Source organism: Lynx rufus, unplaced genomic scaffold (genome assembly GCF_022079265.1).
Source record: "Lynx rufus isolate CCGP_SWC_20201006 ecotype Redwood Valley unplaced genomic scaffold, mLynRuf1.p SCAF_2, whole genome shotgun sequence".
Lineage (NCBI taxonomy): Eukaryota > Metazoa > Chordata > Mammalia > Carnivora > Felidae > Lynx > Lynx rufus.
The window spans coordinates 195731589-195755259 of record NW_025814834.1 but is presented as its reverse complement, the minus strand read 5'-3'; the positions used below and the strand labels follow the sequence as shown (position 1 = coordinate 195755259).

Below are 23671 nucleotides of genomic sequence, written 5' to 3'. Positions count from 1 at the left end.
GCCCCTTAGTGGAAATTATTTATGTACAGATAACATCAACCAAAAGCAATCAAATCTAATTTTCCTATAAAATACATTTATTGATTCCTTGGTGTGTTTGATTATGATAGCAAAAAGCATCAGGATTGATTTTCCCTGAAGGGCAATTTTTAAGAATTCTTACAAGAGGGACATCTGGGTGGCTCAGTCATTTAAGCATCTGACTTCGGCTCAGGTCAAAATCTCATGGTTTGTGGGTTTGAGCCCTGTATCAGGCTCTGTGCTGACAGCTCAGAGACTGGAGCCTGCTTCGGATTCTGTGTCTCCCTCTCTCTCTGCCCCTCCCCTGCTCATGCTCTGTCTCTGTCTCTCAAAAATAAATAAGCATTAAAAAAAAATTTTTTTTTAATTCTTACAGGAAAATTTAAGGACATCCAGGCGATTTGAATTCAATAAAATTTTGATGCTATTATATTTACAACTGTGTGTACTAATAGTATATCCTAGCACTGACCTAAAGATCCCATTAGCCAAGTTTAATTTTTACCTTTATTTTGTGAAAGAGGGTCATTCATAATTTGTCGATGACAAAACTCCAAGACACAAAATAAGTTACAGAAATGTTTGATGTTTCCTCGCCATTTTATGGACTCACTTAGCTTACCCTGTCGTTTACAGCCATCACACTTGGCCATCTGAGAAAAAAATATAAGACAGGATAGGCTTAAAACCATAAAATAATGAAAAGATAACATTAATCATAAAACCAGAAGGCACTATGAAAACAGGATATGTAAATCAGCTGAAATTACAAAATGTAAGGTTCCTACCTTAAAATATTCTGGTTAAAAATGCATATACTTGGGGCACCTGGGTGGCTCAGTCGGAAAAGTGTCCAACTCGATTTCAGCTCAGATCATGATCTCACGGTTCATGAGATGGAGCCCTGAGTTGGGCTCCTTGCTGACAGTGCAAAGCCTGCTTGGGATTGTCTCTCTCCTTCTTCCCCTGCCCCACCCCCGCTCTTGCGCACACTCTCTCTCAAAATAAATAAATAAATATTAAAATATATATTTATTTGCTTTATATACATATCTCCATCTACAGAATATAAAAACTGATCTCCCATTTTCAAAATTACTGATGAAGGAATCTAAAGATAGGCTCTATTTTTAAAAGGTTAAGCAGTGACATCATGTAGTAGAAAGAATATGCACTTTGGAGTTGTAAAGACATTGATTCATTCAACAACTAATTAGGTACGCTTTGTCTTGAGCACTGAGATAGGCGCCATATAATTATGATAAAGACATACCTCCCAAACAAAAATATTGTATTTTAGCAGGTAGGGAGACAAACAGATGATTTCACTGGCGTGTTATAGGTGCCATCCAGCTATCACCTACCAGCTTCTTGAAGAATACACTACTGAACCTCCCTGGATCTTACTCCTTTTCCTTATTTATAAGCTGGTAATAACACACCTACCTCTAAGGATTATAGTGAGGATTAAATGCAGTAACACTTATGAAGCACTGGACCTGTATTAGTGGTTCAATTAATTGTAGCTTTCATTGTTAGCCTTCCAAAAAAATAATTTTTTAAAAAATAAGTGGGTAAGGAGGTCAGTCACAGTCATTTGACCTATGAAGCAAGAACAAGGTCTGACTTCAAATTCATCAGAGTAACCTTCTGAATGAGACAGCCACTTAAAGGCAACATAACTATAAAGGCAACTTAAAGGCAACTTGAAAGAACTCAGTGATAAATAAGGTTCGTGTGCCTCAAGAGAAAGCAAAAGATAAAAAGAAAAGGAATATACCCTCAAACAACAACAAAGCCTCCAGATATCATATGTTCTTTACCACCAAAATTTCATGTTTATATTCAACTGAATTTTGCTTTGGGAGCCCATAATTTATTTTACCCAGTTCTAAACACTAAATTTTACTTCACATGATCTAAACGTATTTAAGAAAATAATTTGTACTAACTTCAGAAAACCAAAAAGGTGTATTACATTTACCTGATAAAACAAAACCGTAAATTTGGACATGCAATCTTCACAACAGAACTCTTCTAGCTTTCCTTCCAATCGATTTTCTACCAAATTAGGGGATGTCTGTGAGCAGTAACTGCACATCTTACAGTAATTCCCCCAGCGCTCTCCAAAGTCACGGGCAGAGAGGAATTTGCAAACTGAGAACCAGAAGGGATGAAAGGAAGAAACATCAAACTTACATTAACTCGAAGGAGGTAAAGTGAGTTTCCACAGTCTCAGACACCAACTAAGCTAGTTTCTTGCTTGCTTCTTAAGCCAAGAAGCAGTAATTGCTTAAGTATCCTCTTTACAAGTGGGTGCAAGAACAGGAAGATCTCTCAAGTCACTGATAAACTTATGAAGAGATTTTTTACACTCTAACCTAATACCATTGACCGAATTACCTTTCAAAAGTTTTTTTTTTTTAGTTTTAAGCAATTTATTTAGATGACTGTAATTTTAAAAATCACTACAATTTGGCAAATCATAATCACAAATATAATATTTAAATTTGTTTCAAGTTTTTCTTTGAGAGTATTATAATATTTAAAAAGACTTTAAAGTGAATTAAGCATGAAAAATAAAATGAATTAAGTATAAACTCAAGAAAGAAAAAAACCTGAAATTATACCTAAAACAAAATTACTTGAAAATTAATTGTAGAATAGCTCAACTCAGCATGAACTACTTTGTACCAACCACAAGCTCTGTGGATAAAGCTGAACCGCTTGCTTTCTTTACCTTCACTACAGAATGGCTTATCAACCCCTGAGAATCGGACAGTCTCCTTTATAATTTTCTGCAGTTTACAGTAATCACACATTGCCATAACTTTATTTTTCTTTTTGTATTCATCAGAACAAGTCTTGCCACAAAAAAGAAACATTCTACCCTGCAGAGATTAAAAAAAAAAAGTCATTAAGACCTAATTAACAGTTGCTTTATCTTTAAGAAATCATTCTCATTTCAAAGCAAATGAAGTGACTGTCAAAGATGAAAAGATAAATGCTTCTAATGGATATGTTTACAATTCAATCCCTTTCATAATTTCTCTTTACCTTGTAGAACAGAAGTTCTGGTTTTGTGGCAAACAGATGGTTACAGTGCTGACACTTGAGTTTAACAAGTGTCCGGGTTAAAGCAACTTGCTGGGATGGGGCCGCAACAGGCCGGAAACTGGCTGCAGGAGAACCACTGATGGAGGCAGGGGAACCAGCAGAGGTGCTACCTCCTCCAGCTGATACTGATGACCCAGCTGGTGGGCTTACAACCACTTGGCCCTGAGACAGGGACACTGCTGACGAGTTTGTTCCTTTTGGCTTGTTAAATACATTCTGAACGAACACAAATAAGGCAAAGATTTTAGCAACTGAGAAACAACTTGGTAATTTTCATTTTCTCATTTTAATAAACTACTACCTGTAACATTTTATAAATATTTTTTAACATTTTATAAAGTAGTTCACAGAAAGAGTTTAAATGGCATACTTCCAGAATAGAAGGACTGAGAAATGTAACATAAAAAGGTTTAAGAACTTGAATTCAGGCTTTTCCAAACACCTCTAATATAGAGCTCTAATAAACTAGAGCAGGCCCCTTCTTTTCCCCCAAAATACCCCTCCATCTGCATTCCCATCACCACCCGGCCTCTGATGGCTATTATGAGTACAGTGGAGGGGCGCCTGGGTGGCTCAGTCAGTTGAGTGTCTGACTTCGGCTCAGGTCATGATCTTGCAGTCTGTGAGTTCGGGCCCCACGTCGGGCTCTGTGCTGACAGCTCAGAGCCTGGAGCCTGCCTTGGATTCTATGGCTCCCTCTCTCTCTACCCCTACCCCGCTCATGCTCTGTCTCTCTGTCAAAAATAAATAAACATTAAAAAAAAGAAAAAAAAAAAGAGTACAGTGACCACCAGTAGTCTCTTTCTTCCTGGTGCCAGGGACATTGCATCAGGCACCTTGCCACCCCAGGGGATCACTAAACTCTACCTTCTCTGTGTATCTCTCAGAGAGTGAGGAGCAAATGGGACAAGAAAATGGAGGCTTATGATTCCATGCCAGTAGTCAATACGTATCTGGCCCATGATGAGAGGGACACATGAGCACATCACCGTGCCACCTATCTGAACCTTATCTTAGCTTCCACCCTTTTGAAAAGGATAGCGTCAAGGGCAAAAGTAGGAGGGAAGGGCAGTTTAGGTAAGGACCTTGAATTTAGGAAAAGGGCACTGAGGCTCAATACCTGGCTTAGACATTTTGCAGAAATGACTTCTGGGACCAGAGTTGAACAGAATTTTTTTCTTTCTAACTTGAATTTACTCTTTTGTAAATATGGACCTTCAGCAGTTCACATATTGCCATTCCCCAATGCCTAAGAGCACTTAGGGGTAAAATACTACCTCAGATCATACCTGGAAAGCCACCACACAACTGGAGCTGCAGAAGCTATAGATAGTTCCATTGGACATGGCTAGGTGATACTGAGGGATTGCTGAGGTTTTACAACTATGACATGAAACCTGGACACCTTGGCAACAACAACAAAAAAAACCAATGAATAAGCTACATAGATGAACACATGATCCAAAAGGGTATTAGGGGAATTAAAAAATATTCAGTAATATACAAAGCCAAAATCAAGCAACCTTACAATTATCTGTAAAGCTAACTGTAACTAATCTCAGTTAAATTCCACTTACACAAAAACTAACTTGGAACTTACAAGTGTGGTTTTCATTTCTTTCTTTTCACATATGGAACTACAAAATAAATGCCTCAACCAAACCAGTGAAAAACTATTTTCACTTACAAATCAGTTCTTTGAAACTAAACTTTGGGTCTTTATTTAACCACACAGATAAATTCAATTTGTAACAAAATGAAACAAAAGCAGCTACATTGTTCTTTAATAGTTACTAAATCTATAAATTTATCCAATGTAAACATTACCTGAAGAAATAACGGTCTTAACTCTATAAGCAGATAAGCAATTAATAGAGCAGAAAAGTTCGGTTTTTCCTGAGTCGTTGGTAGTCTCAATCATTTCTGCTGAAGGCCTCAATGATTTCCCCAAGGCGTATGGAGGAGTTTGGGCTGAATTCTATCAAGAAAATAAAATAACATTTAGATACCTAGCACAAACACACACGTTGTTTAAGAAAAGAAAAAAGAAAAACTAACTATAAAGATTGCCTTTGATTGAAATATCTGAGCTCAGAGGACTATGAGGCCACTCTAACTATAGATTTTTCTGGAAGTTGGGATGTGAGAAAAAGAAGTTCTTTCAGACAATAATGAAATGTAAACTGAAGAAAATGAGTAACTACACTCACATACATTAACAACAAAACACATTAAAGGTAATGAATTTTGTATTTGTTATACACTTTTCTCATTAAAAATAATCTAAGATGACCAGGTAATCCATGAACCAAAGGGCCATCCTCAATAGTCTTGGACATCAATCTATAAGACTGTCTACCACCTTTAAGGTTACATAATCAGTAAGACGCTTTAGCAGGAGGAAACAGAAATGATGCTTAATGTAAATTAGGAGATCTTACAGAACTACCTGTTTTTTAAGATGAGTTTTACACTAAGATGTGTCTGTAACTTTACTCATATTTTAAGAAACAATAATTACGATGGCTACCATTTATACAAATTACCAATATTATTACTTATTCAGTGCTTACCAGGAGCCAGGCCCTATACTAAATACTCTGTATTTAACTTATATATACTGTATCATGAAATCCTTCAAACAACATATTGAAATACTTTTAAAAATTATATTAACAAGAAGTTTAAATTAATTTTAATTCAGTTAACAAATAAACAGAAAAGTGGGAGATTAAACATTTCATCTCGCTCCAAAGATCCAGGCTAACCATTACACTATACTGTCATTGACACAACATAGTCTCTCAACAAGAAATTATATGGGGAATTAAACAGTAGGAAAATACAAATTGTTGGGACTGCAAGCTGGTGCAGCCACTCTGGAAAACAGGATGGAGGTTCCTCAAAAAACTAAAAATAGAACCACCCTACGACCCAGCAATTGCACTACTAGGCATTTATCCACGGGATACAGGTGTGCTGTTTCTGAGGGACACATGCACCCCAATGTTTATAGCAGCACTATCGACAATAGCCAAAGTATGGAAAGAGCCCAAATGTCCATCAATGGATGAATGGATAAAGAAGATGTGATATATATATATACACATACACATACACACACACATACATACATACATACAATGGAGTATTACTCGGCAATCAAAAAGAATGAAATCTTGCCATTTGCAACTACGTGGCTGGAACCGGAGGGTATTACGCTAAGTGAAATTAGCCAGTCAGAGAAAGACAAATATCATATGACTTCACTCATGAAGACTTTAAGAGACAAAACAGATGAACATAAGGGAAGGGAAACAAAATAATATAAAAACAGGGAGGGGGACAAGACATAAGAGACTTTTAAATATGGAGAACAAACAGAGGGTACTGGAGGGGTTGTGGGAAGGGGGATGGGCTAAATGGGTAAGGGGCATTAAGGAATCTACTCCTGAGATCACTGTTGCACTATATGCTAATTTGGATGTATATTTTTAAAAATTAAATAAATTTATTAAATTTATTAAATTAATAAATAAAAATCTTTGCCAAAAAAGAAAAGAAAATATAAATTGTGAAGTTTCACTATATAATCTTCCTGGTGAAAGAGGAATATCACTTATACAGTTGACAGAGTATAATACCAGCAACAAAATTAGAAACAGAACGGATTTTTGGATCACATATATAAAAAAAACACGGGTTTTATTCTTGTGAAAACAGTAACCAAAATGCCAAAAGTGGTAACTCCTTGAAAAGGGATACTTCTCACAGATCAATGTCCAACACCAACTACTTGGAGGAATTAAAAATAAATCAAACTTGCTAATTGAAAAAATTTAGTTATCATTTATGCTTTTTTAGAAAAATAACTTTTTAAAGACTTCATTCAGTAATAATTAACATAAATATTTAGTAACCAAATGAATCTATTATTCATTACAACAAATAAAAATTAGGTAAAGTAGTCGAATAAGGCATGTTGCCAAAATAATTACAATTCATCCCAAAACACATTAAAAAATATATTTTCTAGGGGTGCCTGGGTGGCTCGGTTGGTTGAGCGTCCAACTCTTGGTTTCCGCTCAGGGCATGATCTCATGGTTCATGGGATGATCAAGCTCCACGTGGGGCTATGCACTGACAGTGCAGAGCCTGCTTAGGACTCTCTCTCTCTCTCTCTCTCCCCCCCACCCCGTCTCTCTTCCCCTCCCTGGCTCTCTCTCTCTCTCTCAAAATAAATAAACATTAAAAAAATTTTTTTTAAATACGTATTGTTTTTTCCTAAAAGGAAAAAGAGAAAGATATGCTTTAGATCTACTGATTTTTAACATCTTATGCCTGTTGGCCACAGTTTATTTAAAATAATATGGAGCTTTCTCCACTTACCAATATATCATAAAACGTTTCTGACTCACAGAAAATCATGAAAGTACATTAGTGTATCATTTCACTATAGTCAACACACCACCAGGACCTATCCCATTTTTCTGGAGGGGAAATCACACCCCAAAATCAATTGATGGGAAGAGCCCACTCGTTTATTTTAACCTCATCCCTGCACAGCCATCCTGGAAGGAGTGACAGACGGGCCTTTATACCTGCTTATATGCTGTGACGCTTGTTGAACTAAACACCTTCTGGGACCGGCAAGGCCCAGAGCTGCTGTAGCAGTAGCCCCCACAGTTCTCACAACAGTTCATGGTGAGGTTGTTGGCGGAGTGAAATTTTGAGAAACAGGCATCACTACAAAGACCATGTACCACATTTTGATATTTAACTTCAAATCGGATCTAGGAAATAAAACACACACACATCCAAAATAAGTAAAGCCAATTAAAAATCTCTGATCTCTGGTCACGGCAGGTTTGCTGAAGAAGACCACCAGCCTTGTGGGATTGGCTGTCAGAGTCCACACAAGAGGCTAGGAATATTGTACACAAAGATTCTTGATGTTCTTGGGGTGCGTGGGTGGCTCAGTGGGTTGAGCATCCGACTTGGGCTCAAGTCACGATCTCGCAGTCCGTGAGTTCGGGCCCCGCGACGGGCTCTGTGCTGACAGCTCAGAGCCTGGAGCCTGCTTCGGATTCTGTGTCTCCCTCTCTCTGTCTGCCCCTCCCCCACTCGTGCGTGCCCTCTCTCTCTCTCTCTCTCTCTGTCAAAAATAAACATCAAAAAAAATTAAAAAAAAACGACAACATTCTTGATGTTCTTGAGCAAATGCCTAAAAATGCAGCATATAGAAAGTACACAGAACAGATTACAAATGAAAAGCTGAGTATGGTTAAAGGGGAACCAGATGTTAAGAAATCAGAAGACCAACTGCAGGATGGCCAACTAGTAGAGGTGATTCTTCAGGCTGAAATGAATCAAGTCTGGCAAGAAAACTTTAGAGTGGAAACCATGGGAGCCTTTAATGGAAGAGCCTCCTGCCAACCAATGGAAATGGCCAATATAATCATCATTAAATGACTAGCGTGTTGATGGGAAACTGATATAATTAATATTCTGTAATATTAAAAATGTTTCCTTATTATTGATGCCTTATAAACAAGAAAACTAATACAGAACATACTTAGAGTTGTTAAAACTGATGACTGTGGTAACAGGGATTGGTGAATCCATATTTGATATGTAAAGCATTCATGTAAATTATTTCAAAGATGGTTTTTTTGTTTTGTTTTTTTAACAGAGAGGTTGTGCAAATATCTGAAAGTTAATTGGAAAAATTCCTACAGATTTTTAATGCAGAGGCCATAACTGAAATGTGAAGTATTTTTAGTAGTGTCTTCAACACATCATTTAATGTTTTTTATCCTGAAAAAAATAGGAAAGGTACTTAATTATTATTATTGTGTAGATAAATTTATAAATCACTGAAGTGAAGTACTAAGAGTCAAAACCATCAAATTATAGTTGTATAGCTGAGGAAACTGATTTGGTATTTGAAAGAAAGACTTCTTATTTATAGTGGTAATTGTAAAAACATTTTTTTTGTCTCATTTAAAGAAGTTAGCTTTCTGTTGCTTAGCCTTTTGTTTTCTTGATCAACCAAAGTACATCAAGGTAGAGATAGAATTTATATAAAAGAAGAGACATAAAGAGTTCCTAAAGTTTATCGGACTTATGAATAGGCTTATATTCAGAACATCTTAGTCACACATGGGTTGTAACTTCAAAGTAGAATCACTAGGTGGTTTCCACTAAGTTTCCAATATGAGTGCAGTTGGGTATCAAACTGAAGATAAATGCTATCGCAGGAAAGAAACAGTTGGCATAAATTACTTTTAATGTGTCCTCACCCTTTCTTCCTAGACCCTATCATTTCTAAATACCTAAGTTGGTATTTTTTAACTTCGAGACAGTACTCTTTTGTGTTTGTACGCATATGTGTGCGTTTTGCTATTCCTTGTGTTTTGCTATCCCTGACTCAATTCAGAATTTTTAGAATGAGAAAAATTTTTTCCCCAATATATTTCTCCCCTACAATGCTATAAACTGAATGGTAAATAAATATTAAATGAAAAAAAATCTCTGATCACTGAGCAGAATCCCAGGAAAGGTACAATGTAACTTACATCAGCATTCTTCTGACACATGCTGCACTTGGTTGAAATGCTGTTAGTATATATGGTAACAACAGGCTTCTTCTTTAGCTCATAAGAAGAAAGGCATGATTGGCTGCAGAAATCTTTGCTAGAATTTTCAAAACGGGTCGTGATCACATCCTTTGGATTTAAAATGTCTCTAAAAATAAATAACAAAAGGCAAAATGAAATATGTTCTTCATAATTGTAATTTCTTCCTCTTTGTGAGCTAAAATAACTATGTTTACTAAGGGCAGCTATTGCATGCTAGAAAATGGCTGGCCAGGGATAAGACATCTGAAAACCTGGGCTTGATGATTAGTTCTGTTAGTTAGCTGAGTGACAATGAGTGAGGTAATTACTCTCTCAATTTCCTCATGTAGAAAATGGGTTTATGATACCTAATTTATAGATGTGTTGAGGGAAAATTATATTTAAAATATATCCAGCCAGATGTTCATGACAAAAGCCGTGAGGCTTCCAGCTCCAACCAAGTTTCATCCACTGGAGCCAATGGAAGAAGTGGCCATCCCTCAAGTCCAGACCACAAAACCCTTGTCCTCTTACTAGCCAGCAGCTGCTAAGAGTAGGAACAGCAGAGACAAAGAATGACATGTTTGTTTGTTTTTTAATTTAAATGCAAGATTTGGGAAACAGATGAACTACCAAAGATTAATATAAAAAATAAGCATGATATATAAAACTGAACTATAACTGAAGAGATCAAAGAAACAGAGGACAAAAGAACTATTAAGGTTTGGTAGCAGAGGACAGATGGAAATAAGAATAAGACAGAAAGAACACAAATAACTGAGTCATTCTGTAAGATTCCTCAAGTTATTTTGTAAGAGCCCATTGATGCAATACGCACTAACGGTAAAAACAAAGGCTGAGTATTGCCATTTTCTGACAAGTATAAAAAAACTAAAGGAAATGGTCAGTAATCAGAAGCACTAGTATAAGCCACGAAGAATATAACGGCAATAATATTATATACAGTAATGTGTACTAAGTAATTGCTATGTACCAGACATCATTCTCTTTACTCAAATTATCCAACTTAATTTTCACAAAAATTCTGTGAGATAAGTATTATTATAATTGCCATTTTACAGATGAGGAGACCAAATCGGAAAGGTTAAATAACTTGTCAAAGTCACAAACTGGTAAGCAATGAAGCCCGAATACAAATTCTAGGCAGTCTGATTCCACATTCAGTGGTTCATCATTCCACTCTTCTGCCTCCCATCCTGTGCCTTTATTATACAAAACTGTTTCACAGTAAACTATTTACGAATAACAATAACAACAAAGTACTTTAATTTTCTAAAACTCACCTAACCTTAAAAATAGGACAGTGAATCTTGGAAACCAAGTGGATATGCTTACACACGGATGAAGTTATTAATTTTGAATAGTGATTTTTCTACTAAAAACAAAGCAATAAAGAATGTTATTTAATAATGTGAATCTGCCAGTGGTATAATATACATATATGTAAACCAAAGTGAATGACTTTTTAATGGAAATCTGTGCACATGAATATAAATGCATTCTAAACCTTATGCATCCAAAGGAATCTTACACCTTAACTTTAATCTTAGAAAAACCATACATCTTCCAAAAACAAGGCTCCAACATTCTTCTACTTTATCCTTTATTTACAATAACTCTAAGAACAACTTTTCAAAGTTATAGTCAAGTATCATGTTTAACAGTATGACTCAGTTTAATCGTCTACGGTAGTCAACTGATAAGGCATCAAGCAACTTCTGACAATTTGTAAAAATCAAACCCATGGTTTAAAGATAGATTTGTCACCTATCTTGGTCTAAAGGAAAGTTTCATAGGCTCTGAACGCAATGCCAAATCAAGAGAGCAAAAAAATTTTTGAAAAGGAGCAGCGCTGTGGTAGAACATCTTTGACAAGAGTAACTATTTAAAAAAAAAATAATATGCATTTAGATGTATAACTTGTGCTGTGTTCTTTAAAATTTAATTCACTTTATTTTGATATTTGATATGTTGAAACGGAGTATCTAAAAACAGAAAACTAAACTTACCCTTCTAGATCAGTTTCACGAGAATGCTATAGAAGAGTTTAAGTAAGGTATTAGAATGGCATTTTAGAACAAAACTAAATTTGAATATTTATGTAAAATATTTTTAAATTCCTCTGTCCTTTTAGTTGGAGATTTTCACTTTAACATGATCTACTTTTAGATACTTAAGGCCAACACCCCAAACAGATAAAGAAACTGTCGTAGATCTCCAAAGACAAAATAGGGGCCTAGAAATAATATGTTAAGATACATGATGTGCTAAGCCCTGGGCTAACATTGTCTCATTAAAATCTGAGGAAGTAGATACTATTTACCAATGAAGAAACTGAGGCTTAAAAAAAATTAAACATCTAGCCCCAACGTCATATAGTTAGTAAGGGATAGAGCGTGATCTACACAATAAGCTCTTAACTTTTTTCACTCTACATTAACACTTCGGACAACACAATACATTCTTAGAACTACATTACCAAGGGAAGAGGCAGAACATGCCAAATTTTTCAAACATACTAAGGTAGAGAAAGAAGTTTATGTGGCTTTGTTACTATTTCTTCCTCTCTCTGCATCTATGTGTGACTATAAAGCAATAAATTCAAAGAACTTTTTTTAAGAAATAAACACATTATTTTGTGGCCATTTAGAGATTTTTTTTTAATCTTCTAAAGAATTACCTAACTTTTATATACTATTATAAGACCCATGTTATAATATGCTATATACTTCAATAACTTTCAAGATAATAAATAATTGTGAATGGCTGTTGTCTATAGTCACAGGATATATGAGCAGCCCTGCAATTCCCACAAATGGTTTGTTATTTCTTTCCACAGTAAAATTTAAACTTAAAGAGACAGAAAACTAGTTAAGATGATACTTTTAACACCAAGTCTCTTGTTTAACATTACAAAGAATTTGCAAATTTCTCAGCTAAAAAGCTATTTCCATAGAAACGTGCTCAAGAGATTTAAAGTAGCAACAGCATATTTGAACTAAACTAGATACACACTAAAAAAAGTAAAGTAAAAAGGGATGTAATTAAGAATTTTATACTTTGAGCAGTTTGTGCAGGTTTTCCTGGGAGGAGTTGGTATGCAGACAGGTGAAGGATATCCAGTGATGCACCGCGTGGAGCAAAAGAGCTGAGTAGATCCTGTCTTATGATATGCAGTTTGCCCTTTATAAAGCATTTTTTTACAACCAGAACAAAAAACCTGAATAGCTACGGCTGGAGCCGAAGGAAGCAATACATTTGGGCCAGATGATGCAAGAGAAAACTGAAAGCCTGGAGTCAACTGTTGGGCTATAAATACAAAATAAGGGGGGAAAAAACAGTTTTAGTATCAACACAAACACATATACATTCTCCATTTTTTAAGACAAATTCTCAGTCTCAAAATCCAATTAAACACTCTAAAACAGGGAGTTTCAAACTTTTTTTTTTTTTGGGGGGGGGGGAGGTGTGGGTTCAAACTTTTTTATAACCCATAGTAACAACTATATTTCACATTATAACCCAGGAGACACATACATACATTTCTGTGTATGTTTATATGTGTAAAATTTAATAACTGAAACAGTTTTGCAAAATAATGTTTCCTTACTACATGCATCACATTCTTCTAATACAATCTTATTCTATTCTCTCTCCCTCCCCCCACCCACATACATACATGTATATGTGTGTGTGTGTGTATGTATTTTTTTTTTTAAGATTTTAAGTAATTTCTACACCCAACGTGGGGCTTGAACTCATAACCCTGAGATCAAGAGCCGCATGGTCCACTGACTGAGACAGCCAGGTACCCCTCAATTCCACTTTTTAAAATGCTAGTCAACACCACCTACCCAGTTTAAAAAGTACTGCTTTATCTTAAGGAAAAAAAGATTTACATGAGGACGTGCTCTCCCTCAGTTCTACTAGTTAGAATATAACAATATTAATCATAATTAACTTACTTGGTCCTATTTCTTTCCTTTTTTTTCCTTTTTTAGATTTTATTTTTAAGTAATCTCTACACCCATTGTGGGACTTGAACTTACAACCCTGAGATCAAGAGTTCCATGCTCTACTGACTGAGTCAGCCAGGTGCCCCATATGCAGTTCTATTTCTTACCAAGAGGACTGTCACTGACTGAAAACACAGCACTAATTTTCAGTTCACTTTCTTGAGTTTTTTGCTTTGGGGCATGTCCATACTCCTTAAAGAAAAAGAAAAGAGAGAAATGAATACAGTGTTAGTATTTAAATAAACTAGAAATTCAAGAAAAAAATAAGTCTGTCATATCTCTTCTACATTCTAATCATAATCACCTTCACAAATACCTCAAAAATCAAAATTTACAAGTTGTTAGAACAGACTTAAACTTTACAAAAAGGACCTTTCAGAATTGGAAAATCTTTCATGACAGTTATTACTACTTTTCAAATGTAATATATAGGAGTCACATACAGCTACTTCAATGTTCAGCACTACCCTTACTTTAGTCTGTGTTTGTAAGAAAATGATAAATAACATTAAGTCTGAATGATGTAGAGTTTGGATCCAATTACAGATCTACAAACTGTCATATCTGTTAATGGCATAAAGACACAATGCAATCTGTTTGTTATACATAACATCATCACAGCCTAAATCAGATTTATTCTAATTATGTATTCTTTAAAATGCTTTAAGATGAAATATAATCATAAAACAAAGTTTTATTTTTTTACAAGACAAAATTCTAAAAATACATATATCAATTTTAAAAAAGACTTCTTTATTGAGATCACAACCATCCTACATTATGTTGTTGTTAAAATAGCCTTACATACTTCAAAATAAAAACTTAAGGGGCACCTGGGTGGCTCAGTCAGATAAACGTCCGACTTCAGCTCAGGTCACAATCTCACAGCTTGTGGGTTTGAGCCCCACATCAGGCTCTGTGTTGACAACTCAGAGCCTACTTCAGATTGTGTCTCCCTCTCGCTCTCTGCCCCTCCCCCACTGTGTTCTGTTTCTCTCAAAAATAAACATTAAAAAGTTAAAAAAAAAAGTCTTACTTTTCTGAAACAATGGTGATAATAAATAGTAGTTGTATTTTACATCCTTATACTTAGCAAAATAAATGATGGGTATGTCAGCTCCCAAAGCTACTTTTGGAACTGCTTTGGACTATTACATGCCAAAGACTAGGAACCACTGCATTAATTTACCACTTCCCATAGTGTACACTGTGGCGCCAAATGAGCTGCTGCCTATGAGTAGGGACTACAGTATCTTCTTTATAGGTAAGGAAAGTGAAGCTTAGAGATGGTTCAGCACTTTGTCCAAGGTCACAAAGATACTAAGTGCACAAACGGGAATCAAACCCAGGTCTATCTGTTTCAAAAGCCATGCTATCTCCCTCATAGATGGACAAATATAAAAAAATTACTATAATGAATTCAAACCCCAGCCCCCACCAGAAATTAAGCTCCCAACTCCTTTCACTCATAGCACCTGTCACAATATGTCACTTCTTATTTATTTGGGTGATACTTTGTTTGTCTAGCATCCTTCTTCTTTACCCCAAATGTGCAAGACTGAAAGGACCATGGCCATCAAGAACAGGCACGATATCTGTTTTTCTGCCTCTGCACACTCAACATGTGGCACAGTTAACATAACCTAACAGAGAAGGCTCTGGGTTCTGACAGAAGCAGAAGCAGATATGATCTTGACTCAAACAAATTTTTCAATCTTTTCTAGTTTCAATTTCCTTATCTACAAAATATATTATCTAACCCACAGGGCCATGATGGAGGGATAAATGATTTAATACAGATGAAGTATGTAGCATGATCCCTTACAGATAAGCCAAAACTGAAGCATGATTTATACACAAAAATGCTAGCTTTTATTACTTTCACAATTATAGCATTTAATAAATATTTGTTGAGGGGCACCTGGGTGGCCCAGTCGGTTGAGCATCCGACTTCGGCTCAGGTCATGATCACACGGTTCGTGGGTTCGAGCCCCAGTTCGGGCTCTGTGCTGGTAGCTCGGAGCCTGGAGCCTACTTCGGATTCTGTGTGTGTGTGTGTGTGTGTGTGTGTGTGTGTGTGTGTGTGTCTGTCTGTCTCTCTCTCTCTCTCTCCCTGCCCCTCCACAGCTCACGCTCTGTCTCTAAGAATAAACATTAAAAATTTTTAAAAATTTAAAAAATATAATAAATAAATAAATATTTGTTGAGGAGCACCTGAGTGGCTCAGTTGGTTGAGTGTCCAACTCTTGAGTTCAGCTCAGGTCATGATCCCAGGGTTGTGGGATCAAGTCCTGCATCAGGCTCCGTGCTGAGCATGGAGCCTACTTAAGATTCTCTCTCTCTCTCCCCTTGCCCCTCTCCCCCCTCCTTCTCTGAAAAACTAAATCAATCAATAGACAAATAAATAAATATTTCTTGAATGAATGAGTCCAAGTGGATAGTCTTACATATACTAAAATAATAATGTTTATTTATTGGCACTTGCATAAAAAAGAGAGGAAGTTAAAAGTACCTATATACACCCTCCTTCAAATTACCAAAAAGAACACTTAAGAATCAATATAAAATTAATTTGCCCTATCATCAACTCAATCTCTAATATTTTTCTAACATGCCTGTTAAATTTCCCCCGATTATTTCCTTTAACTTCACAAAGTAACTGTTCCAAACCATCACTGCCAAGTCACAACCATGCAAATGTCCAGCTCCCTGATGTTTAAATTTCACCAAGAAAAACAGAAACAAAGAACTCCCTCAACACTCTGATTCCCCCCCACCACCATGCCTACAAATTGATCAACAAACTGTCCTCCTATCTTCCAGGAAAAAGCAACCTTCTTACATGACTGACTAAAAACAGGCTTGCGTTTGGGATCCTGCTCCCTCTCCCATCTTTAAGCACTCCATAGTATCATGTATCTTCAGCCTCTCACCACCTCCATGCTGGTTTTCTCCTCTCAGGTTATAAGGAACCTATTTCTTAAGGAACTACTTACTACCCTCTTCTCTCCCCTTCCAATCAGTCAGTGAAAAAGTGCCTCATTCTTTGTCTACTTCTTTATTTTTCTTTTAAATGCTTATTTATTTTTGAGAAGAAAGGGCAGAGAGAGGTGGGGACAGAAGATCTGAAGCCAGCTCTGCACTGACAGCAGAGAAGCCAGATGTGGGGCTCAAACTCACAAACCCATGAGACATAAGCTATGCCGAAGTCAGACACTTAACTGACTGAGCCACCCAGGCACCCCTTCCTTAATCTGATTCCCTCCTGAACCTAATGCTATCAGGCTACTGCTTCAACTGAAACTGTTGGCTGTTTTTTGTTTGTTTTTTTTAAGTTTATTTATTTACTTAAGTAATCTCTACCCCCATCTGGGGCTAGAACTCATGACCCTGAGAACAAGTGTCACATGCTCTACTGACTGAGTCAGCCAGGCACCCTCAATTGAAACTTTTAAGATTAACCAATCACCTCACAGTTGCTTAACCCAATGAACACTTTTAGGTTTTATCTTACATGGCTTCTCAGATACATTTGACACTGCCAATGATTCCATTCATTGTCTTCTGGTTCTTACTTCAATTCATTACTATGTCTTTCTACCCTTCATTGATGTTCTTATATTCAACCCTAGGGGTATCAGAAGCCCCTAGAGGTCTTGTTAAAACATAGACTGTTGGGCTTCAACCCCAGTTTCTGACTCAGAAGGTCTGCACCAGGGTCCAAGAATATACATTTCTAACAAGTATCCAGGTAATGCTGAGGCTGCTGATTGCAGGAACTACTTTGAAGCCACTTTGAAGCCCTAAATTAATCCATTTCCTAGCTTTCTGACATGAGCTCTACTCTCCTCTCTCTACTTTTTCCCTGAACAATCTCATCCATATTCGTAACTTCAATTATCACCTATATGAGGTTACCAGATTTAGCAAATAAAAATATAAAAGCTTGGTTAAATCTGAATTTCGTATAAACAACAAATAGTTTTTAGTATAAGTATGTCCCAAGTATTGCATGCAACATACTTACAGTAAAAAATAATTACTGTTAACTTGAGAGTCAAATTTAACTGGGCATTCTATATTTTATCTGGAAACACTACACCAAATTTCTAAATACCATCACTTCTTGGCCTTTTGGCTAAAATAAAGTGCAACTCTCTAAATACCATACCCATATATGCAAATGCCTCCCAGTGCAAATTACCAGTTGACTGTCCCACCAGCCCTTTAAACACAACAGATCCCAGGGCACCTGGGTGGCTCAGTCGGTTAAGCGTCCAACTTCAGCTTAGGTCATGATCTTGCAGTTCATGAGTTCTAGCCCCACATCGGGCTCTGCGCTGACAGCTCAGAGCCTGGAGCCTGCTTTGGACTCTGTGTCTCCCTCTCTCTCTGCCCCAACCCTCCCCTGCTCATGCTCGCATCTCTCTCTCTCTCAAAAAAAAAAAAAAAAAAAAAAGAAAGAAAAAGAAAGAAAAAAAAACACTAAAAATAAACACAACAGATCCCAAACGGTACTTATTACTTCCCCCCAAATCCTGTACCTAGCCCCTCAGTAAACTGTATCATCAAAAACTCAACTTACCGAGGACAGACACTTCTAAGTACTCTGGGACTCCTCCTTGACCCACATACCTCATATGCTATCTCTAGGTCTGATCAACCCTACCTAAATATCTCAAATTCATTCTCTTTTCTTCTCTTCTTTATTGTTGAACACTCAACCACTAAACATACCACATTCGCTCACCTCTCCATGACTTGACACATGCTGTTTTCTATGCCTGAAAACCTTAATTGTTACAACTCAAGTGCTACCTACCCCATGAAGCTGTTCTTTCCTCTCCAGACAGACTTCAGGGCTCCTTCCCCTATTCTCCCAATGTACCTTACACAATTTTTTTAGAGTAATTACATAAGACTGTGATTCTGTATCTGTACAGAGGTGGCACAAAGGAACAGAAAGAATACAAGTTTGAAAAAAAAAAAAAAAAAGAAAGAATACAAGTTTGAAGCCAGTTCCTATTCCAGTTCTGATGCTGCCTTTGAATTTGGCAAATTACTTAACTTCTCCTTTTCTCAGTTTCCTCATGTGTAAAATGGAGTAAAGATCTGCCCCTCATATGGTTGTAGGATTTAAGTGAGAATGCATACAGCATGCTTAACACAGCTTCTGATGAGGCACGCTCAATAAATAATTACCCCTTTTTCCTGTATCTTTATTCCTCCTTACACTATTAATTTCCTTGAGAGCAGAGGCCCTGTCTTTTCATCTTCTGAAAACTAAATAACTAACACAACTTAGCCTACAGGATCATGGTTAAGGGGTTGGGAATCTTGAACCAGACTGCTTGGGTTTACATTCTAGCTCAACCATTTACTAGTTGTGTGACATTTAACAAGTTACTACCTGTCTCAGCTTCTTTATGTGTAAAGCAGGGATAGTAATAGTATTTAACTCCTGGGTCCTGCTCATCAAATGGAGTAATATATGTACACCACTTACAACAATGTTAAACAAGTGCTATGAATCATAGTTAGCAAGAATAAAAACTCAGTGAATGAATGACAGCTCGACTGTGACTTTAACATCCAGAACAGACTCTTAGTAGAGGTATTCCCTACCTTTCAAAAGTTCATGTAACTCCACTTTGCTTTCACAAAAGACCTAGGTCAGTTCCTGCATTTGCCAACCAAAAGAAATCTGAAGATTTTCACTTTTAAGAGAAAAGGCAAAAAGCGAAAAACAGCCTTCAGCTTTGTTTTGCAGCAAACAGTTACAGAGCAGTGTGCAGTGTGAGAAGCGAGAGTGGCACCACTGAGCTCCTTTCCCAAGAACCACACTCAGCATCTCAGCATCAACCTGATGCTGCTGTAGCTCTGAACTATGTAAGCACTGGTGCTTTCTCTTCATTTATTTTGTGCACCTGGGAGTAAGATGTGTCCTAAGGTACCAGAAAAGCCTAAGAGTGGTTAGTTTGGGGGGTCTAGGAATACTCAAAAATTTTTCCATATAAACCAATGGTAATCAATTCATTTTACACCATTTCAGCTTACAAAAGTTTTCATAGGAACACTACTTTCAGATGGGGGAGGGGGGAGGCTATATATCAGAAAATATTAAACATTTTCTATTTCTTGCCTCCTATTTTCCGAAATTCGAATGCAACATGGAAAACACTACACATGATTTGTTTAATTGGCTTTTCTATCATAGCCCACACTATCAATTATGAAAAAAAAAATTACAGCCTATTCACCTTGAGTAGCCTTAATATAAACCAAAGAGAACTGAGTTGGTTCGTATCCACTTAAAATGTAAACTGTTAGGGGGATTTTCATTATCATAATTTTGATATTCAGAAAGAACACTCAACTCATAGCACAATATTTGTGAAGTTTATGTACCACAGACAAGGCATAATGAAAGAAAAATTGGATCTGGAATTTAAAAAAAACTGGTTTTGTATCCCAACTTGCTACGAGACCTTGGTGAAGTCACTTATTCCTTTGGGCTCAGTTTCCTCATCTGTGAAACAGAGGCTCTTTTATTCCAATTTTTGAGCATGTACTTTGTGCCAGTCATTTGCCCAGGAATTGAGGATTCAGGTCAAATAAGACCAGAGTGTATGTAAACAAAATTCATTGATGTATAGATGTTACAGCAAAAGTGAAAGCAATATACAATAGAAAAAAAGAGAATTACTAATTCTACCCCAGTGACTATTAAACTATGTCTTAAAAGAGGAGAAAACCTAGGCAAAGCTGCCTAGTTTAGAATACCACGGGCAGAAGAAATGGCATGTGCAAAGGGAGAAAACAAAACTCAACAGGATATGCTTCTGAGTAAAATGCAGATAATTTGCAGACTGAGTAGATTCGAAAAGGTGGGAAGGATAACCAATGATACTGAAGACAGAAACAAAGGCTGAAACGTGGATAGTTTGGATGTTACACTAAAAAGTTCACGCTGTATCACACGAGACAGGGTCTTTAAAGGGAATGGTGTCATCAGATCTGTAGAGACACAACAGCATCATTACACAGTGTTTTGAGGGAGGCTGTGACTACAGGAAAAAGGATGAGTAGGAAATACAGTTCAAATGAGAAATAAGAAATAGGGAGGAAAAGGAAGAGACAATAAAAAAATTCTTCAAAGGTAGAATCCACAAAACTTGGCAAACAAAGCAACAGCTTTGGAAGAAGAAGAGTAAGAATTTACCATCTGGGGGGAAAGTAAATGTCATGGATGCCACCATCCCCCACCCCACACCCCACGGACACACCTCATAAGCCTTCTCAGCACAGCACAGGAAGACATAGAGTTGACGAATGAAACAAAGCTTTATGGCGTCCCTGTCCTGAAATAATACTGCCTTTAAGATGGTATGAGAAATAAAATATTACCATCATTTATTGTTTTATTATATTATTTATATTTTTAATATTATTAATTTGCTTATGTAATAACTAGAGTCTCAAGCAAAAGAACTGTCCAAGAAGAAAAAAAAAATCATTTTTTGCCAAAACAACTAACCAATGTCTCCATATTGATCCCCAATCCGGGTTTCCAATCCAGGTTCCTAAGGGTAGCTAGATGATTTTTCTGAACATGTTTATCTCATTCTCCCACTTAAAATCCTGCAATGTCTTCCCACTGCTCTCAGCATGAGCCTCATCCTAGAGGCAGAATAACACAGGCTTTGAAGACTGACTACCTGAATTTGAATCTAGTCTGCCATTTATGAGGTGTGATCCCTGGTAAATTGCTTGACCTCTTTGTACTTCGGTTTCCTCATCTGTAAAATGGGAGTAATAACATGGTTGTGAGAATGATGTCTGCCACAGTCTAAGCACATATATCAATAATAATAAGTTAATATTTATGAAGTCACACATAATATACACTACACATTGATATATAAATACCATCTATTATCAGTGTTGGTGTTATGATCAACATTATCATCATCACCATTTTCATACCTTTTCTGTTCCAGGCCCACTGGTCTTGCAGTTTTTCAAAAGAACCATGCATCTTTCCAACTCAGGGCTTTCCTATATGCAGATCCCTCTGTCTGGAACACTCCCCATGCATTTGCCTAGTCCATTCATTCTTCATAATTCAGCTTACACATCCTTCCCGCAAGGAAGCCTTCCCTAGCCAGCCTCTGCCCCCAACCACACGTAGGTCAGACTCCCCATTTTAGGCTTTTCTTGAAAAGCACTTGTCATAGTGTGTAATTATATATATTATTTGATTAATTACTTGTGCAATGTCTATCTCCCCCACTAATGTATAAGCTCAATGAGGGAAAGGACTAAACGGACTCCTCGATCCCCTGATACAGAACAGACCACAAATACTTACAGAATAAAAGGAAACTACTGTCAGATACAAGAGAATTAAAAAAAAAAAAAAAGGTACCAAGTATAGAAAAACAGTAATACATATTACTTTCCTTTTACAAAAAGAAATAAACAGTTACTAAGGTCTCATTTACAGAGCAGAAAAACCGATTTACCCATCTAATGGGGAGAAAAATCAGCTTGGGTTGTTTTAACATACAAGCCAGAAACTAACTAAAAATCTGAATTCACCAGATAGAAAAGAATTCAAAAATTTTTTTTTATTTAATAAAATGAAATGCTTACTTGAGCATTGTCAGGTTCTTCTTTAATTTTGTCCAGAAGTCCCTGCTGTGGTGCCATTGCCTTGCCACATTCACCATCCAAAGGTTCTTTCATTCTAATTGTTTATGTAAAGGAATTCCCCAGTCTAAAACTAATAGATTTCTTCTTGAGGAAGGATAGCTGGACTCCTAAAATACAACATAAAGGATTGGTATTCAGGTTTATTCTTCTCATTTTTTCCTTCATGTCTATATTAAAAGCTTTGTGTTGCGCTCAAGGCTTTAGAGTTGAGGCTTTGAAAAACAATTCTTCTGGGGCCATGACTAACTCTAGTCTCCCCTTCTCCTTCCTTCTGCTCCTTTAGTAGTTCTCACCACATAAGGAAAGTTTCCCGGCCACAGCTCCCAACCTCCCTAATAACTTTAAAGCCAAACGCTCTGGTCTCTCAAATGCTGAAAGTTACAAAGGGAACCAGACCAGCAACCCAAAATATGGGAAGAAATTACCAACCGCTCAGAGGAAAGGACTCGGAAAACAGTTTCTGACTCCAGGAGAATTAGTACTTGGAGGCCCACCTCTGCTTTTATTTCTCAAAGTGGGGACACACCAAGCTCCCCACCCCCACTTCTAACTCAGCCGCTGCTGGAGGCCTCCATAAGGGCCCCATTTCTTGGCCTAAAGATAGACCAGAGCTCCAAATGCCGTCACAAGTGAACAACAGTACACCCTTGTTTAAAGCGGACCACCTGCACCTTCCAGGGTCTCCCTGGGAACCATTCCCACGAATAAGCCCCCCTAAGCTTTGCTTCTTAAATGCTTTCCTGTAAACAAGAAATTCTATTAGCCATTCAGCAGATTTCCGTTCCCCTAAGGGTAAACGTTCTAAACCCGAACCAAAAAGGAAGCCCCCCAAAGTTGTCTTTATCCAGAGTCAAGCCAGGCATGGAAATGGGCAACTGGTGGAAAAGGCTGCGGGGAAGAACACATGAGAACTTTCGACCACTTGCCACAGTTACAACCATCTAAGGGTGCTCATCCCTCTTTGGAGTAGGGTATTCGCTCCGAAAGTCTCGTCCCCACCAATAATCTCCACGCCCGTCACCGAGTACAAACGCGGCAACGTTGTATCGGAGGGAGAGAACGCGACCCGCAAATCCCTGTCACCGCGTCCCTGCAGCGAAATCCGCACGGCGTCAGCCGCGCAGCCCGTCCGGCGCCGCCCCCACCCGGTGCCCGCCTCGT

At 37.2% G+C, this 23671-nt stretch overlaps 1 protein-coding gene across 6 annotated transcripts in view; it reads right to left on the bottom strand.

Annotated features, from left to right (window-relative positions):
• Positions 1-23671, bottom strand: part of ZMYM6 (zinc finger MYM-type containing 6) — a 41209-nt gene that overhangs the window by 17370 nt on the left and 168 nt on the right. For 2 of the 6 annotated variants that reach the window (XM_047084083.1, XM_047084086.1), the window contains exons 1-11: positions 22451-23585; positions 13903-13987; positions 12839-13088; positions 9717-9885; positions 7740-7931; positions 4966-5116; positions 4428-4543; positions 3079-3354; positions 2762-2912; positions 2006-2178; positions 527-674 (exon numbers count right to left, since the gene is read on the bottom strand). In XM_047084083.1, the coding sequence (XP_046940039.1) occupies positions 527-674; positions 2006-2178; positions 2762-2912; positions 3079-3354; positions 4428-4543; positions 4966-5116; positions 7740-7931; positions 9717-9885; positions 12839-13088; positions 13903-13987; positions 22451-22543 (1804 nt within the window). In that variant the 5' untranslated portion in view covers positions 22544-23585. Of the gene's footprint in view, positions 1-526; positions 675-2005; positions 2179-2761; positions 2913-3078; positions 3355-4427; positions 4544-4965; positions 5117-7739; positions 7932-9716; positions 9886-11062; positions 11155-12838; positions 13089-13902; positions 13988-21332; positions 21595-22450; positions 23586-23671 lie in introns of those variants that run through there. The other 4 variants (XM_047084085.1, XM_047084084.1, XM_047084087.1 and 1 more) reach the window with 4 other exon arrangements.